We start from the raw sequence: 20,628 nt of genomic DNA, 5'->3' as shown, positions 1-20,628 counted from the left end.
GTCGAAATGGACTGGACAGCACCCAAGGGTTGGACAAGTCTAACAATTAGATGCAAAGAATTTCAGGTAGCTCTATACCACACTCTGTAAACTACAACATGTATCAGGCATAATATGAACCACGTAGAACATTTCTAATTTTATAAAACTAGACAGTTCCCAGATGCAGTACCATTTTTGTGGGGGTTTTCTCTAGTATATGACTAAATTTTAGATTTCTCCTACCGCCCATGTTCAAAATCTGCATTACTTATATTCCAAAACCGTGGTGCGTTTTCCTATGATTTTGAATTCAAGATTTCTCGCCAATTCTTAATCCAAACACACATACAAACTATCTCTTCTGGAAATAACGATAAGCCTTACCCTCCATTACGTCAATAAATACTCCTCACAACTTCGAGGCTTTTTATTTTCCTCCCTAAATATGAAGACATCACCTACCCTTTAAAGTATGCAACAATAAATAGTTAATCAGGTATTAACAATGTTTTAGAGCAGCAACTCAAAGTGTCATCCACAGACTGCTACTGGTCCACAAACTGGTTACTGACCTACAATCAGATAAACATAGAAATGGAAAGTGAAGCTTACATTTTATATGCATTTTTTATCTTATTTCTCTAGTAATCCACTTGTCATTTTTCAAGCATATTAGATCAGAACTTTTTAAAAACTGACTTTTCAACACAGAAAGTATGAGAAGCATTGGTTCACACCAAACACTCTAGAGCAATGTTACTCAGGTTGAAACCTCAGCTCTGCCATTCACAGGTTGTATAAATTTTGAGCAAGCAACTTAACCTCTCTGGGTGCAATGCAGTGAATTACTTGATATGCCCCTTTCAGCCATACATGGTATTGTAACTCCCACACAATCATTGTGCATGGAACCTTAATGAGGGGATTGGTCAGTTTTGCCATCCTGCTAGGCTTAAAATGAGCCATCACAGAGGCAGGAAAAGGGGGACCTCGCTGCCATCAAGAAAGAACCAGGAGTAGAGTGCATCCTTTGGACCCAGGAGACAGAGAGAGAAAGCTGTAAAACCAGAGACGGCATGAGACGGCAAGAAGCAGTGTCAGAGAAATGGTAACAGCAGAACCAGAAGATGGCGCAGTGGGTTTCCCCGCCCATGGAGCAAGGCGGGTATAGTGGACATGCCAACCTAGAGCAAGAGAGCTCAAAGCCTTCAGGCAGGAGGCTTCTGGCAGAGTGGAGTGCCTCTGGGAACTTACAGGGAGATGTAAAGAGCTTCTTAACACTTGCCCAAGCAGGTCAGAAGCCAGGCCCGAGCAGAGCCAAGGGCTGAGGGCCAAAGGCAGAGAGGGGAGGCCTGTCCTAAGAAGACTGAGGGGAACCTATCCTGACGGAGCCTTGAGTAGCCCTGCACGGCTGAGAAGACCTGAGAGAGCTGTCCTGCACTGAAGAAGGGAGGCTTTGCCAATATGCTTTCTGATCCTGATGTCCAGTTTTAACCTGTTACTCCCTAAACAAACCCCATAACTGTGAGTATGGTCTGTGAGTTCTGTGTAGCCAATGCAATGACTTATCAAATCCAAAGGAGAAGTAGAGAGTAGTATAGGAGGGACGGCTGGTGTCAGAACTGCTAAAAAGGCTGGACAGTGGAGATGTCTGACCTCCTCTTCATAGGAATCAGCCTCAGGCTGCTGCTGCTTCTCCACCACCCCCGCCCCTGCCCCTTGTGAAGTCAGATATTAGACCCTGCGGCACCATCATTTTTCTCCTGGGCTTCGGTTTCTTTATGTGTAAAATAGACACCGTAGCATCTACTTCATAGGACTGTTGTGAAGATTAAACAAATAAATGCAAACAAACTACATAAAATTGCGTCTTGCACACGGCAAGCACAAAATAAATGGCTTTAAAAAGAGTGCCTAAACACTAACTGTACAGTTGCTTGGCTTCCCATTCAGAAAATATTTATTCAAGGCATACTGTATGGCCAGACACTGCGTGAGGTATGCCATTTGATTCTGTGAACAACTTTTTTCCCTACAATTTGTTATAAACAGCCCTAACTGCTATTCCCTAAATTATTTCTATCTGATACTTCTGTTAGATATAAGGTACCTTCTTCCCCTAGAGCTGCAACCTATGGCAGTGTAAGGTCATTTTGAAGGAAGATTCAAGTGGGGAAGCCCCTTTACACCACTTCTAAAGGTCCTCTCAAATATCACATTTCCTCTTTCCTGTACTGAAGGCAAGGCATCAGCTCGTGTAACAGCAGTCCTGCTCCCCATACTTTTGGCCTCAAAGAATTAATGAATGGCTAGAATGTGGGGAGGTTTGAGCACTCTATAAATTTTAAGGATAGTAGAGAAAAAAAATTAACAATAAGAATTTTATCAGTAACACTTATATACAAGTTATACATTGGAGAGGGAGTGGTAACGTAAACTGCCTGGAGTGTACCCTCTAAATTAGTGCCTACCCAATAACTTCTGTCATTTACACTTACTTCTTAAACACCACCACCCCCACCCCACATACACAATGTGTGGATACAGAAAGGTAAAGAACTGGGTGAATCTGTTACCACACTCCATTGATTCTGATACCAACACTCCCTGATGACACATGATAAATGTGCAAGTTCAGTGTCACAGCATCGAATTATGGATAACAGCATGATTGGTAAACCATTTCCAGTAGTGCTTCCTTAAATTTTCCTTTCCTTACATCACTCTTTAATTGAACTGGAAAGACCATCCGTGGCCATATCAGAAATGCAAAGGGTATTATAGCAATGATAGCTGTAATTATCCCTACTAATTACTACCCCGACATTTCAGCAAATTGAAGGCACTATATTAAATAAAGGTATGGAATAACGGGTAGGCAAAATAGTGAGTGGTAACATCAACCCTCTCACCATTATGCAAACAGTATAATTTTTTTAATTTATAGGTAACATTTACAAAGCAGTTAATATGTTTCAGGCAATGTGCTACGTATTTTTATATGCATTATGTCAATAAATTCAATTTTCACAACACTGTGAAATTAGTATTCTCTCCACTCTTCAGACAAACAAACGTAAGCCCTAGAAAGTCAAAAAACCCTTCACAGGTGTAGTCTAGGGAGCCCTGGTAGCACACTGGTCAAAGCACTCGGCTACCAATCAAATGGTTGGCAGTTCGAACTCACCAGCCACTTCATGGAATAAAGATGTGGCAGTCTGCTTCTGTAAAGCTTTACAGCCTTGGAAAACCCTATGGAGCAGGTCTACTCTGTCCTACAGGGTGGCTGTGGGTTGAAGTTGACTCAACAGCAATGGTTATAGTTGTAGTCTACATTTAAATCCGGGTATGACAGTTTATGGCTAGGGATACCCCATGTCCTACTTCTACCTGGTCGTCTGTTTAGCTTGTTATTTCGACATGATTATGATTACTAGAATCCTCGTTTGCTCTCAGTAGTACCCAGGATTGCACAATAGATCATAATAAGGTTACCAAGGTGCTCTTTCCAGGCAACATAACCCCACCGTATGTATGCTGCTTTGCTTCAGAGCCTCAGGGTCAACTTTACTCATCTTGCAAGTGCATGCCACTGCCCAAAACCAATCAGTAAAAAGGCGTGAATGTTAAACTGTAACCCCATCCCCACCCAACAGACACACACAAAATTACAGTTAGGAAAAAACACAAGCAAATGCCAACATTTAAGTGAGCTTAAATTACTATGCAAGATAGCATATTACACGCCTATGTGGCACATAGGGTCGCTATGGGTTCGAATCAACGGCAAGCAGTTTGGTTTTTTGGTTTATGTGGTATATACAGCTAAGTAAGTATAAATAAAAACCTCCCTTTACATTTACAAATAACTCTAATGTGAAAATTACATAGGTCATATATGCAAATAGACTTCATGATACTTTCCTCTTCCTTCTAGTATTCGAACACTAGGTTCCCCGGTCACTTGTTAGCAATCTGCACATTTCCCCCAGGAGCACGCCCACATAAATTAGTGTAATTGATTAGCTAGTACAGAACAACAAGCAGAATCTCACTATTTGCCTGAAAAGGAATTAAAAGTCTGGTGTAAACTCTGAAAACCTGCCAAAAATAAAGCAATTGTTTTGGTTTTTAGTTTTCAAATATTTTATTCACGGTAAAGGAATATCAGCTACTTTGGCATCACTCATCAGGGAACTGGGGCTGTGGACTTTGCAGGTCTTCTTCCTTGTCTGTAATAAAGGGTCAAAATTGTGACCTTTATGTTCCTGCCCTAGCCTATAAAGACTGATGCAGAAAAGCAACAAATGCAGATTTAGTAAAATAACAAGTCTTTTTAAATTTAAACGGCTACTCAAATGGAGAAATTTATAGCACTTTTTAATATTTTTTCAGTTAATGTAAAATGACATCCAAGCAACAACAAAAAATATGGAAGCTGGGGGTACAGCAGGGAAAAGCTGTGATTTATATAAATTGTATTGTGTCTAAAAATATTTCAAAATCCAATAGCTGTTCAATCTAAGTAACAGTAATTTAATTACCTGATCAAAATTAATGGCCAACGCTAGATTTATAAATGAACAGGATTTATTAAGTTTGCTGGGCTATAACTAAGAATTTACATTTCTGGACAGTCAACATGTGTACTTAATCACATTAATTAAAAAAAAATCACTGCAGCCCACACCTGAATTTCTGATCTTCTAGAATACAATTTTAAGAACTTGGATACACGAAACCTTAACTATTAATGATTAGAAAGACTTGTGGCCATCTAGTTACATTTTGGAAGCCCTAGTGGTACAGTGGTTAAGCACTCAGGTGCTAACCAAAAAACACTTCAATATATAAACATAAATGACCCCACCAGCTGCTTCATACAAGGAAGATGTGGCAGTCTGCTTCTGTAAAGATTTATAGACTTGGAAACCTCATGGGGCAGTTCTACTCTGTCCTACACGGTCAGCGTAAGTTGCGATCGGTTTTACGGGTAGTTACATTTTGAGAGAACAGTGGTGGTTCAGTGGGAGAAATCTTGCCTTCCGTGCAGGATATCCAGGTTGAATTCCCAGCCAATGCCACTTGGCTGTCACCACCACCCACCTATTAGTAGACCCTCGCATGTTGCTGTGATGCTGAACAGGACTCAGCGGTTCTTCCTAAGATGAAGTAGGAAGAAAGGCCTGCTGATCTACTTCTGAAAATCAGCCAATGAAAACCCTATGGATCACAATGGTCAGATCTACAACCAACCATGAGGATAGTACAGCACCAGACAGCATTTATTTCTGTTGTGCGGGGGGTCGCCATGGCTCAGGGGCCAACTCAGTGGCAGCTAATGACAACAGTAACATTTTAAAACAAACTAATTCCTAAGGGAACACTAATATCGGTCAACCAAATTACTCTGCACATCTTATATACCTTAGGACAAAATTATAAATTCAGATTGGAGGAGGGGAAATGTGATCGAGACATGAGAACGAAAACACAGTAATAAATGCCAAACAGATGTGTGATCTAGAATGAGAAAAATAAAATTTAGATGTTGCTGCTACTTAAACCAAAGGCTACCATTAAGATTCACATTTAAAGTTAACTACGAAAACATTTACATAAGTTGAACATTATAAAAATAAAATCAGTTGCCATCAAGTTGATTCCAACTCATGGTGACCCCGTGTGTTCAGAGTAAAACTGCGCTCCATAGAATTTTCAAGACTGCAACCTTTCACAAGCAGATGGCCAGGCCTTTCTTCCAAGGCACCTCTGGGTGCATTTGGACTCTCAATCTTTCAGTTAGCAGTAAACTGCCTGTTTGCAGCACCCAGGGACTCCTAAAATTAACTATGGAAACATTTACATAAGTTCAACATTGCAGAAAATCAAAAAACACTTCAATATATAAACACTAAATAGCATTAGGACACGTATTCATATGGTACAAAACTATGTTGCCCCAATAAACGTAAATTTACATTTCAACTTGTAAGGCAAACCTTTTTGAAGAGAATTTAACTGTTGCTTCTTTTTAAGTTTGTACCTTTTAAAACTTTGAAAGGCATAGTGACTAAAATTAAATTATACTCATTAAATGTTAGCTTTTTAAAATCATTTTATACATCACAGTTTAAACAAAAAAGCAGCTGAATTCTTTCTAAATTATGTGTTTTTTAGAACAGCTTTATAACGTTAAAAGTTGAAGGTTATCATTTCGAAATAGTGGTTTTAATAAGGAAATTAAGACCTGTACTTTCATACTCCGAAGTACTTAAATCACCTTTTAAAATAAATTTATCTACATGTCTTCAAAAAATTAGAAAACTAGGCGTAGTCACTTGTTTCGAAAATTTCCAGGTTCATAGAGTAGGTTACATCATTCTACTTACTGGGCTTAAGTTAATGAACTATCAAGCTTTCAAATACAAAAAGATCCATATCCTTCAACCCAGTAACTAGACTTCTAGGAGTTTTTGAAAGAAACTGTCAGAACACTGGCAGCTTTATATTTTTTTATATTAGTAAATAAAGTAGAAACGATATTCAATAGACACAACAAAAAGGTAACAAGTAGTTAAATTATAGTATCCACTACACAGGCACCGAATGTAATGTCTGGAAAAATTACTTTAAAATGCTAATATAAATGTGTGAAAGCAGAGTACCAAGCCAAAACCAAACCCACTGCTGTCGAGTCAGTTCCAACTCATAGCAACCCTACGGGACAGAGTAGAACTGTCCCACAGAGTTTCCAAGGAGCGTCTGGTGGATTTGAACTGCCAACCTTTTGGTTAGGAGCTGTAGCTCTTAACCGCTATGCCACCAGGGTTTCCAAGCAGAGTACAGAATCTTATAAATACTAAAAACATTTTATTTTTAATTTATTTAAGAAGTCCACAGACAAGTGAACCACTATATTTCCAAAGAACATCTAGCTGTTGGAATTACAGGTTATTTTTATTTTCTTTACATCGGTCTAACTTTTCCAGATTTATTTTAACAAGATTTATAATAAAACCCAAATATATACTTGAGTCTATTTCTGGACTACTCAGTCTGTTCCAGTGATCTGACAGTATCTTCCTATACCAATACCATATTTTAAAAATTTACCTCTGCCCAATATTTTTTCTTCCTTCTGGGAAGGTAACCAAAAGCAAACCCAAACCCATCACTGTCAAGTCGATTCCAACTCATGGCGACCCTATAAGCACTCCATTATCCTTTCCTCTTCCTTTTCAAAAATTTACCGCCAGTTCTCGCTTATTCTTTCAAACAAACTTCACAATCATTTTATAAACCTGAAGTTGGTGAAGTTTCTCTATAAAGTGTCAGTAATAAATATTTTAGATTTGTCATCTCTCTGTTACACATCCTTTGTTTCATTTTATTTTTAACAAACTTTAAAACATACAAACCATTCCTAATTTAGGAGTCAACACAGAGGCACAAGCCCATTTGTGGACCCTTACATAAAGTACAGCTTCCTACTCTACCCACAAAGATTCTGACATTTTGATTCAGTTTATACTGAATTTACATATTAAATTCAGGGATAATTAACATCTTTTCATTATTAAATCTTTTTCAAAAGCAAACTATAATGCATTCATTAAACTCCTCCTTTGTATTTTTTTTTTTTGTACAGCTTTAGTCAGGCATTCTGCAACTTGTTAAATTTATTACTGGGCGCTTCAGAAAGGACGCTATTTTTGCCAATGTTATACAAAAATTTAACACTGTACTTTATAATCACAAGGCACCATAAGTCACTTTAAGATGTCAAGGTGTTATTTTGCCCCCCCACCCCCATTTAGTAATTCAGTACATTAGAAGTCAAAAGAGTGCTAGGTTAAATACTGAAAAGTGCCTGGAACATACAGGCACTCAAATGTTTGAATAAACAAATTAATATAATTTTGCTCTCTCTTCCCCCGCAAAAATTCACCAAGTATGGGACAAGCATGGGGAAAAAAAGGAAAGGTGGAAAATAGATGGACAAGTGGTAAGTGACCAAGTGACACAGAAAGATCCTTGGTGTCAGAAGCTGGCAGAACCTTTGGAACTGGGAGTGAAGCTGTCTGAGAGGCAGCCAGATCCCTCAAACCCTCCCCTACCCCAAGCCACCAGGATTGCTGCCATTCTTACTCCCTTAGTGATTTATTCTCCAGAAAAGGTAAAACAGTGTCTAGAATCTGACCAGCCAAAAAGAAAAACCTGAAAATAAGGACACTTGCAGTGCCTTAAGTAAATGGCTCAGCCAGATAAAATTCAGTTAACAGGATCCGTCTGCGGGCTCAGTGATTCCAATCAACTTCATATTTTCCAGCCCTTAGTCACGAGCAGAAATCTAAGGATGACCACACGCATGGGAAAGGCCTTTAACTTTGAAGGAAAGTTCAAATATAAACAGGAAAAAAAGCAACTTGGAGGGAACTGATCAGGTAGGGAAAAGAAAATGCCTTTAAAAAACATATCATTAAGTATTCGAAGGGATAAATTAAGATTTTGCACGCATAAGACAATTACAGGAAGCTATAAAAGCGAACATTCAGAAGACCCTCCAAAAAAAAATCAAGAAATTAAAAATATGAGGCAGAAAAGAAGGGTTGGAAAATAAATGAAATTTTCCGGAGCAAAAAGGTGGAAAAGATTTAAAACAAAAAAGTCATAGAACCAGTTCAGGAGCTCCGCTATCTGAATAATAACTGTTTCAACGAAAAGAGGGGGAAAGAGAGAAAAGTCAGCAAAAAATTTGCCAGAAGTGAAGAATAAGAGATGCCATGTTAAAAATGAGTACCCAGCAAAATGGGTGAATATAGATACACACACTAAAGCATGTCACTCTTAAGTGGGGCATGCAATGATTCTACAAATTTCCAAGAAGTAGGAGTGGGAGGGGAATCAGTCACATGTTAAAAAAAAAAAAATCAGCCATCAAATAATTCCTTCCTAGTAGCTATAACAGAAGATGACCATGGAATGATGACTTAAAAGTCTGAAAAAAAGTAATCCAGAAGACTTTTACACCCGTCCAAGTTATGATACTGTCCAATATGCAAGGTCTCAGATGAGAGAGAATCGGGAGCATTCAGAGCCCTGAGGAAAACAGGTATGCATATATACAGAAAGTAACAGTCCAGACTGGAACAGTATAATTTAGGTGAATTTCATTTGATTGCTGTTATGACCAAGATGCCTATTATTCCACCTTTAAAAACACACAAAATGACCAGGTATGTTTGGTCCAGACTTTTACCTATTCTTAACTCAGCTTCACTATGTGTTAATGTTTCTCTCCTACATGTCATACTTGCTGTTATCAGCTAAGAATTTCATGCCAGGAGAGTTCGACTTTAACCTACTCTTACAACTGTTCAGTTTATCTTCTCTTAGGAGTCTTCATTCAACACTGGCAGTACTGTCCTTTCCTTACACATCATCTAGGTTTTTAGTTTTTCAAAACTAAACAATACCATAGCTGAAAAACACACACACTCTAGATTAAACAATAAAATAATTAGGTTAAAAAAAAAAGAATGATTAACACAAAAGTCAGGATAGTGGGTGAGGGATGGGGCGAAAGAAAAGAGAAGGTATAAAGGTATAAAGAAAGCTAGGATCCCTACGTGGGGTAAACAACAAAGTAACAAGCACTCCACTACCAGCCAAAAGGTTGGTGGTTAGAACCCACCCAGAGGCACCTCGGAGACAGGCCTGGTGATCTGGGGAGTGCTTCTACTCTACACACGTGGGATTGCCATGAATCAGCATCAACTCAACAACTAAAACAACATAAAAAAATTTGAGGTGCTGATGATACTCTATTTCTTAACCTTGGTAATAGGCAGGTACACGGATCTTCAATTTATTACTTATACAAATACTTTATACCTCTTTTCTACATATAAACTTCACAATTTTAGAGAAAGATGGAAAGCTCTAAAAAGAAAATTACAGCCTGATACTCAACTATAGTCGCTGAAGTGTTTTATCTATATATGTGCTACTGAAGTGAGCACTGAGATGTTTTATCTGACCAGGAGAATTTTTAAATTTTTAATCTGTTGCCCAAACATTCACCTTTCAGATATACTTGCTCACATACGGAATGATATAGGTAAAAGGGTTATTTAACCAGCACTGGATGAAACAGCTAATGGTGGGAAACAATCTAAATGTTGATCAACATAGAAGTAATTATGTTAGGAGCATAACGTGTAATACAAACCACCAGAGAAAATAAAGATGTAAAAGCTTTATGTAGTGGTATGCAATGCTTTCGGAGGCACATTATTAAATGAAAAACAGTGTGCCTAACAGTGTATATAGCTGGCTACCATATTTAAAAAAAAATGAATATATACGGTATTTCCTTGTATATACATAAATCCCTATGGAATGACAATGCCGCATGCCTTAAGAGGCCATCTTCCTGGGTGAGGAATCAGCATGAGGAGACGTCAGTATACACTCTTTTGTATAACAGATGAGTTTCGAACCATGTACAATACTGCATATCCATGTTTAATAAAAATAGCAAAAACACAGAAGACCACAGAACAATTTTATTTCCATACAAGACCAAATAATTATCTTTGAAAGTATAACATATAGAGAAGAGAAAGTTTTCTAAGCTAAAATTAAACAGTAATTCATTCACCCAAACTGGTCATTTCCAGAAGCAGCTTACAAAGATAAATACAATATGTACGTTTATATACACACGCTAGAACATGTTTAGATTTTACAAGTGCACTGTCCAATCAAGTGGTCACTAGCTATATGTGGCTAATTAAATATAAATTAATTAAAGTTAAACAGAATTTAAAATTCAGTTCCTTGGTTCCACCAGCCACATTTCAAGTGCTCACAGCACATGCTGCTAGTGGTATCACATTGGACGGCACAGATATAAAGTATTTCCTTCATCACAAAAAGCTCTCTTGGACTGCATTTTTCTAGAAGGATCTTCAAAAAACTGGTAACTCTCCGCGAGGGACTGACTTACTGGGCTCAGGGATGGTGACCATGGTCCCAGGGAACATGCAGCTCAACTGGCGTAACATGGTTTATTAAAAAAATGTTCTACATCTGACTGTGGTGAATAGCATCTGGGGTCTTAAAAGCCTGAGCAGCTATCTAAGATGCATCTACTGGTCCCATTCCCATCCTGGCTGAGCAAGGGACGATGAAAAAACCGAAGACACAAGGGAAAGATTATTCCAAACGACTAAAGGACCACAACGACCACAACCTCCACCAGCCTGAGCCAGAACAACTAGATGATGCCTGGCTACCACTACCAACTGCTCTGACAGGGATCACAGTAGAGGGTCCTGGACAGAGCAGGAGAAAAATGTAGAACAAAATTCAAATCCCACCTCCCCACCCCCCGCCAAAAAGAAGAAAAAGACCAGGCTTGCTGGTCTGACAGAGACTGGAGAAACTGTAAGAGTATGGCCCCGCGGAGGCCCTTTTATCCCAGTACCGAAGTCACCCCTGATTAGATAGGTCTTCACCCAAAGATTAGATAGGTCTTTACGGCAAACAATAACACACCTAAGGAATATGCTCCCTAGTTTAATCATGTATACGAGACTAAATGGACACACGAGCCCAAAAGCAAAGATGAAAAGGCAGGAAGGGACAGAGAATCTGAAAGAATGGAAACAGAGAACCCAGGGTGGAAAAAGGGGAGAGTGTTGCCACATCTCGAGGTAGGCAATCAAAGTCACAAAACAATTTGTGTATTAATCGTTTAATGAGAAACTCATTTGCTCTGTAAACTTTCACCTAAAGCGCGCACGCGCACACACACACACACACACACAGAAATGGTAACAACGATGTTTTAGAGAGGGGAACTAAGTGGCTGGGAAGATAAGTGGGAGGGAGGACTTAGTCTGTGCCAGGAAATGTCCTTAATATTTTTCACATTAACTCACTTAATCTTACTGTATTTCAATATAATTGACTTCCTTGGTAACGTATATATTTTACTTAACGCATTTTAAAACATTCTGAGAATGAGGCCACAGGCTTCGCCAGACCACCGAAGGGATCCGTGTGAATTCTGTGCTGTAAGCATTACTAATTCAAAAAATAATTTACTAAAGAAAAAAACAAATACCGTTACCTATAAACCAAAATTCAAAAAGAGAATTTATAATCCTCAACATAAAAAAATCTAGTTAAAATGAAGAAAAAAAATATATCACTCCTAACCCCACCACCTATAAAACATCTGGGTTTATGTTTAACTTATTTGTGTACAGTGATAATTTTTAACTTACATCATATTTAACTTACTCGTTAAGATTCTATGTTCAATGTATTTGTGTATAATAATGACCCATGCATCAATTTTATCCCCAAGGCAGGAGCTTTACTTAAAGAAAATATTTGGCCTTTTTACTTTTGGTTGTAATACTTGAGGCCAAGACCTGGGTTTGAGTTCTAGCTCTCTTCGGAATTATGCGTCCTTGATAGGATGGGGGGAAAAAAACACTTTAAATATTAATTCCTCATGGGGTATACATAAAATGTATATACCCCAAAACATTATGAGGATTTGAAAAACTTAAAGGAAAAAATGTATGTTACACTGTACCATTAAGATATCAGATTTTCTCGCATCAGTTAATGCTAAAATTACCAGACTTTGTGGTTACAATAGGCTGTTGCCCTAAGGTGACCATGTAAGACCCCATAACGATATTAATATAATAATAGATATATGGCACAATACTAATATAACAATACTGCATTTTTATAATACTAAAATTACTTGAAACATACAAATAGTACCATGAGTACAGAAGGAAATAGTAACTAGCTTTTATATAACACTTTATAATAATGAGTTTAAAATATACCATTAAGAACATGTAATTGTGCATTTCGGCTTCAGAGATTACTGTAAAGCCATAAATCTTGGAGAAATCTTACGGTCGTATTACCATAACCCCGAAATAATTTAGTTTTTAGGAGTAGCAACATATCTTTTCCTTTAATGCTTTTTATTATTTTTATTTTACATATGTATTTATTTTTGATGAAAACATACACAGCAAAACATACACCAGTTCAACAATGTCTGCATGTACAATTTAGTGACAAGATTACATTCTTCAAATTGTACATTTTTAGCATAAACTCAGTGCCCCCGAAGCTTCACATCTAACCTGTGGAGTTGCTGTTGTCAATCTGATCACGTATAGATGATTCTTTAAAAGAGTACAATGTTCAAGGCAAACTCTTTAATGCCTTTTAGATACTGAGCCAGAAGTGACTAAAACTGTGTACAACTGAGATGCAGTAAAATAAAGTAATACATTGGGCTCAAAGTTAAATAGACAGTGGTGAATTCTACCTCTTCCCATGTGTGACCATGGGTAAGTTATTTAATCGTACTACACGTTTCTTCATTATCATGTGGGAAATGTAATAGTACTAACCACGAAGGGCTGATAAGAGACTTAACTGATATGTAAGATGTTCAGCACAACACCTAGATCCCAGGAAGCATTCAATAAATGTTATCTGTTCTGTCAGTTAAAAATTTTTTAAACTGTGCTTTAGGTAAAAGTTCATAGAAGACTAGCAACATATTTTAACTGAAACTTTTTCAAAGCAACTCTATAACTCTTTGCCAGACTTTTCACCAAAATTATTCACAAATTAAAAAATCTTACTAGTAGAACTGTTTTTACAACCAAAATAACTGACAATCATCTGAACAAATGCCAGAAATCAATGGAGAAAGGAGAGAAGATAAGTGACCATTCACTTTTTTTTTTTAGAAATCTACCCACCAACTACTGGACCAGTCATTAAAACATGACCAGTATTTGGTCCTCAGGTTCAGGTATCTAGGCACTATTTTTTTAAGACTCTTTACTCTGGTTATCAAGCATAAGGGTACAATAGTAGTTAAAAACAAATTCCACACATTTTCTTTTATAATTATAACTAAATATCTAGTAACTTTTATCAAAATTAATCCCCCCTTCTGGTGTTACCCAAGGAAAGCATGTTTCATGCCTATAGCAAAGACAGTGTCATAATTAAACACACTGAAACGTGCATGCTGTGGTTTGAAATCCATCCTCCACTTAATAGGTGTGATCTTGGGCAAGTTAGCGACATACAGTTATTCAATCTCTGTCTGCCTTGGTCTCCTCATCTGTAAAAGAATAATACCTACCTCATAGGGCCACTGTAAGGATTAAATGAATTAATATATGTAAATCACTGAGTTTAGTGCCTGACACATAGCAAGTGCTACTATTAGCTATTATTAAGAAATAAACATCTATATACCCACCCCTCACTTATCGACAGTTAGGTTTCAAAGACTGGGTCATTATGCAAAAGTTGCAGTTATGCGCAAATGGAGGATGATCACATCAGATCACAAATGAAGGATGACTAAATCATTCACAACTGCCAAATTACCTCATTATATAACTGATGAACCACTGAGAATCTTGGCCCAGTCAAGTTGACACATAGCCTTAACCATCACAGCCAGAATTAGTCTTGTCTTGCACCTCTGCCTTCATTACTGCCAGATGTATGTCATTAACGTGCAAAATAGAGGGATAGTAGGTTTTTTACTCTTGTTGTAAATGCAAAATGTTGGATAACGAGATAGTCAACAAGTGAGGAGTAGGTGCACTGTCTACAGCAAAAAGCACTGTGTAACAAACAGATTGTGTTTGAAGGTCATTTTCTAAAATCAGTTCCATATGCCTGGAAATCTCATGCTGCTTAGACATGTCATTGCTCCACAGAAATGTACTGAACACAATGTGCTAAACCACAGCTTCCCATTGTTTCTATGGAATAAAAGATCAAAAGTTACGACTGGGGAAAAAAATCTTACTTTTTCTAACCACATTCTCAGGTCTGGAGAAATCTAGAAATTACCACTTACTATAAAAGGTATCCTTTTTTCTCTAGACACAAATAGGGATTTTTGAAGGAACACTACTGATGTTTATCATCGGGATGGGAGCGGGAAGGGTATCTGAGAATTGTAGAGTATAAGCTTTATATTTCTTGCTGATGGCCAAGGATTGGTAAAAGGCAGCCACATGAACTTTCCAAAAAAAGAGGGGGAAAGATGAGTATATGCATGGATACACCTGCACATAACACATTCATGGAATAGTAACTTTATGTGGGACTTGTTAAATGACAAATTATCATTTTTCATAATGCATTTGAACATCAAAATCACTGTAAGATATTTATTATTCCACTTTTTCAACTGTAAAGTTAGAAATTTCAGTCTTCAGGGTCCCACACATACTAAAATGAGACTAAAATCTATACTCATTCCCACTTTTCGAAAAAGTCTGTAACAAAGATGGAGGGAACTCACAGTTACCAGAAGAGCAAGGAAATTTCCAGAAGCAGAGAAAGAAAAGATATAAATTCCCACTACTAGAATAACTATTAATTCACAGGTCCAGGACTGCCAGTACATTTATCATATTCTCACCAAAAATAACCTTGAATAAAATAAACAGACTATTTTATAAAAATGTTTCTTGCCTAGAATTTTCTGTCCAAATTGGATTAAGCTGACATAATTCGTTTTACATATTATTCTCTGCAACTAGTGTATAAACTGTGTTTGGGTCTAAACTGAGTTTCTCTAAGTCAAATAACCATGCATAGTATTAATTCAGAGTATAAATGAAATAAAATTTGTAATATAAACACCAGAACCAAACTTATTTAGTTTATGAGTGAACTTTAACATATTGGGTTCTCTCATTAAAGCAAAAACACCCACTTCTAAGAATGGTGTCAATCAGTCCGTGGGTTAACAAAGAAAAAACCTGAATTATGCAACAACATATTTGTTAAATATCTGTCAACATTTGAGCCTTATTTTCTCTAATAAACTCTTTACAATGCAAACATGTTTCTAAATAAAAAAGGAAAAATTACATTAGCTGACCATCCTAGTTGATTTCACTTATGAAATTATATACAGTTTAAAAAATTCAAGAGATACAATGTAAGAATAAGTAAAATCACATATCTTCAGTTTAAAGAAACCAAAATTTACTTACAAGTTAAAAAAAAAAAAAAGATCCAACAAAATGCACATGGGACTCAGAGAACATAAAGCTACAAACAAACATACCCAATTGGAGGTAAGAAGGCCTGAAGGAAGTGCCTTGCCATCTTTCACAAACTAATGTTAAATCTAACTTAAACCTAGCCACAATTCAAATGCCAATAGGATAAACGGAGTATCATTTGCCCCAAAGTTCAAAATTTTGCCATATTACCTGTAAAGAGATAAGATGCTCCCCCTTCCCTTAATCTGCCCCATCGAGCTTAACAAATGAAAGCCATGGCCTTATGTAACCGAGCTCACACTCACACACACATACACACTTGAGGGTAAATCACTTGATATCAAATTGAATATGACTCTGTTTTATGTAATGTCCATAGAATAAGACTGCACAAATTCCTATCAAAGGTAGAACAAACAGGAAAACTCATGGCTCTTGAAGTGCTTAGGATAATGCCCAGTAAAAGAGCAAAAACGAAACTCACAAGCTAGCTGAAACAGCAAATGAAGATTTTGCAGGTTTCAGCATGGTTACTTCAATTGCAAGACAATACTAATCAGTTGATTAAAAAAAACAAAAAACCCACTATTTAAAATCGTCAAAAGAATTCTAATTGACTAGGCTGTGAACAAGGGTGCTTTAAGATTACTAAAAATTTGCATTTCTCATTAAAAATGAAGCCTTCAATACTATTCAACATACATTTTCTAACTGCTGTAGTTTCAATCTGGCTTCTACCTCCACACACACACTTTAGGTTTTTAGGTTCCTTTACTCCCCAAAGAAACCCTGGTGGTGTAGTGGTTAAGTGCTATGGCTGCTAACCAAGACGATGGCAATTCAAATCCACCAGGCGCTCCTTGTAAACTCTATGGAGCAGTTCTACTCTGTCCTATAGGGTCGCTATGAGTCGGAATCGACTAGACAGCAGCGGGTTTGGGTTTTTTTGGCTTACTCCGGAAATTTAAATGTACTATCCAAATTTCGAGCAGCCCTGGTGGCCCAGTGATTAAGTGCTTGGATGCTAATGGAAAGTTCTGCAGATCAAACCCACCAGCCACTTCCCCAGGTGAAGATGTGACAGTCTGCTTCTGTAAAGATTTACAGCCTTGGAAACCCTATGGGGCAGTTCTTTTCTGTCCCACAGGGTCACTATGAGTCAGAACTGACTCCAAGGCAATGGATATTCAAATTTCCTCAGGGTCAGCACTGGAATAAATACTATATTGTGTCACTAACCACACGACTTGGAATTAAGCTCCTTAAGAGTTTACATTGAAGAATCACATATTGTATAACCTTGTATCCTAAAGTACACTTGATACAACTAAATACATTAATGGCAAAAAAAAAAGAAAAAGAGAGTTTTCTTTTTTTTATGAACATTTGACTCAAAACAGTCCATTACTTTGTGGTTTTGCACTGTGGAAACAAAACTGCTTAGCGCTGCAAGGTCTAAAGGACCGAAATGCTACTAAAACTTCAGAGAATATATTGTTTTATTGTTGAAACAACAACAAAAAAACCAAACCCGCTGCCATCGAGTCAGTTCTGACTCACAGTGATGCTATAGAACAGAATAGAACTGCCCCATAGAGTTTTCTGGGTGCGCCTAGTGGATTCAAGCTACAGATCTTTTGGTTAGCAGCTGTAGCACTTAACCACTATGCCACCAGGGTTTTACTGTGTAGGACACTGATAATACAGATATGAGAACGGATGGTGTCAAAAGTGGACATGGGAGCCTCTTAAAAGGAGTATTCAGTTAAAATTTTACGTATTTATCCTACTTCTTTATTTATGTAACATTAGTGTGCTAAAGTCAATTAATCGTTATTAGCAACTTAAGGGACAGTTTCACAGTCAACCAAATTTCCAGAAACAGAAATGAAAACTGGTGCCAGTGAAATAACAAGTAACCAAGCAGAAGAAATGCCTTAACTTTTGGCAACAAGAAAAGTTTACATCAATGTAATGAAAAGTAGCCTTTTTGTATTCTATAGGCCTTTCCCCAACTAGAATTTTTTAAAGTTATAAAAATTCTTAAAAAGTCAAAACAAATTGGCAAATCATTACCAAGATCACTAACTACCATGAAAGATAAACAAAAATTTGACAAACAAGGTCTTGAACTGGTTCAAGTGTCAAAAGTTTTCTAGCTGTTTATTAATATACTCACATTATTCCCCCAAAACATTTTCACTTCGGTGTCACATTCCTAAGACAGCAACGGAGGCCTAAGAAGTTCAAGTGAGCTAGAGGTGGCAAACCCAAATCGATAAAGATACCCTCTCCTTTGGTGGCTAACTACCAACTCTTTGCCATAGAATCAGCTTGCTTCGACTAAGTTTAAAATGGTGCCTAAATTAAGCAGAGAGCCTTTGTGAACGCTTAAAAGTACCAAATGGAAAATTAACTTGAAAAGCTAAGTTCCTATTCCCAGTAAGTTGTTCCTTAGAAATATTCCAGACGATAAAGACTCGGGACAGCAGACGGATCTAGACTCATCCGCATTCTCTTGAGGCGTGCGCTCTGCGCGGAAAGGATGAATGAATGGAAGTGAGGCGCGTGTGAAATGCAGCAGGTCCGGCCGGCAACTGGATCAGCAGCAACCATCACTAGGCCTCGCTCCTCCCCTTTCCCTCCTCCATGACAGCCCAGTCTCAAGCATGGAGGGGCGAAGACAATGTGGTCCCCCTTCTCACCCCGCAAACCCTCATCCTATTAGGAAGGCTCCACCGCGCGGCACCAGGCTTTCCTCCCCACCCCAAATCCGTCTCTCCTCCCCAGCCACCAAGCCTGGCAACTCTCGGGCACGCCAGAGAACACGCGCTCGCCCCTCTGCACTACCCCCGGCGAAATCGAACCTACCCCGCGCGTGCCGCGGCACCACTCCCGCCCAACCCACTCACCGGCAACGCACGCCCACCGGCTTCCCAAGCCCACCGGTCTAGTGAAGGAAGACTCGCGCGCGCCCCCGACCCAAGGCTCGAGAGAGAGAGGAAAAGGCTGCCCCGGGGCTCCCTCCTCCACCTCATTCCAGGCCGGCTCGCCGCCCACCCTCCCCGCGATTCCGACGCCTGCTCGAAGCCGGCCCTCCTAACCCGAGGACACAATCCCTACACACCTATCCCAGGACCTGGATCACCCTCCACCCTTGCAGACACCTCGCGGCTCCACAGGAGGCGCCGCGCCGCCCCTCCCCCAGTTCTCTCCCCCAGCGCTCCGGCCCCCACCAGAACGTGTGAGCTACACGCTGCCGCGGCCAGTCTCCGGGGCGCCCCCAAGTTGCCCGCGGGGAGGTCAAGCCCAAGGAGAGGGGGAGGGGGCGGTAAGGGGTAGCGAGCGCGCCGGGAACGTCGTCCCGCGGGGTCCCCCAGTCGGAGGGGAGACGGAGCGCGGGGACCGGTGGGGGTGGGGGCCAAAGGCAATACTCACCGGTTCCACAGTCGCCATCTTAGATCGATCTGATCGCACAACCGCTCCTGAAGGGGGGGTGAGAGGAAAAAAATGAGGTTCAAACCGGATTGGCCGGCTACTGTCCACGTGACGAACGTGTCCGTTTGGCCCCGGCGGCGCCTGCGCAAGACTGCGGCTGCGTGTGTAACGAGAGGCTTCTGGGAAGTGGAGTCTTCCCTCCTCCCCCCCCCCGCCCTTTTTTTTTTAAGGGCAAAGAAGCATTTAAGGGAAAAAAAAAAAAAAGGCTGGTCACGTGGTCTATGGGTGGGTGCGCTGTTCTTTGCGCCGCGGACACTAGCGTGCTAGTGCGTCGTTTTCAGTCTTCTGTTCTTCCGCCTGGATAGTTGCTGTCGCACTCACTGCTAGGCATTCCTACAGTACCCTTTGTCGCCCTTTCCTCCCATCTTCCCCTGAAGGTTGGAACTGCAGACTCAATACGCACAATAAGGCTTCATTTGCTTAGGTGAGGTCCTAGGACAAGTTGGCCTGTGTGTTTATTTCGTTTTCTTTTGACCTCCCACCATTTTCTCTCTTAGTTTCAAAAAGAGGCGGCGATGAAAAGTCGTTGTTTAAGCAATCAATCCTCTCCTGTCCCCCGCTCCGCTAACGCTGGTGAGCATTCTTTGCCATCATTGCGAAAAGGGATGGACGGAACCGCCCGCAACACCCACTTGCTACTGATTGGGGGGGAGGTGGAGTGGACCCTACAGCTTTTCCTGTCCCAAATCCTGAGATTAAGACTTCAGGGCTAAATCCTTCCAGGAAGTAAAAAATTATTTGGAAGCTCTGCCCTTTCGGTTCCACTATTCTGCTTTAACGTGAATGAAAATAGCCTAGTCCAGGTGCCAGCCAGGGAACCACTCTGGGCCCCGCTGACTAAGCCCTGGACTGACCGTCAGGAGTCGTTGGGCGGGTCAACTCTTAACTCTTGACATTGACTGGTTTCTCCTTAGGCTAGTGACTTAAGCATTGAGTGCCTCGGCTTTTTCATTTATGAACCAAAGGTGGTAATACACTTACCTCACAAGAGTATGCTATGGTAATGACTATAACCAGCTTTGAAAAGGCATCAGACTATAAA

The 20,628-nt window shown here is 39.4% G+C and overlaps 1 protein-coding gene across 1 annotated transcript in view; it reads right to left on the bottom strand.

The window, feature by feature from the left end:
- Window positions 1–19,589, bottom strand: part of EIF4E (eukaryotic translation initiation factor 4E) — a 45,482-nt gene extending 25,893 nt beyond the window's left edge. The window contains exon 1 of the mRNA XM_049885672.1: window positions 19,527–19,589. Coding sequence (XP_049741629.1) covers window positions 19,527–19,544 — 18 coding nt within the window. The 5' untranslated portion in view covers window positions 19,545–19,589. The remainder of the gene's footprint in view (window positions 1–19,526) is intronic.
- Window positions 19,590–20,628: the final 1,039 nt, after the last annotated feature.

The sequence above is a fragment of the Elephas maximus genome, chromosome 5 (assembly GCF_024166365.1).
Source record: "Elephas maximus indicus isolate mEleMax1 chromosome 5, mEleMax1 primary haplotype, whole genome shotgun sequence".
Lineage (NCBI taxonomy): Eukaryota > Metazoa > Chordata > Mammalia > Proboscidea > Elephantidae > Elephas > Elephas maximus.
Note: the sequence above shows the minus strand (reverse complement) of the source record. Positions and strands in the feature narration are given on the sequence as shown.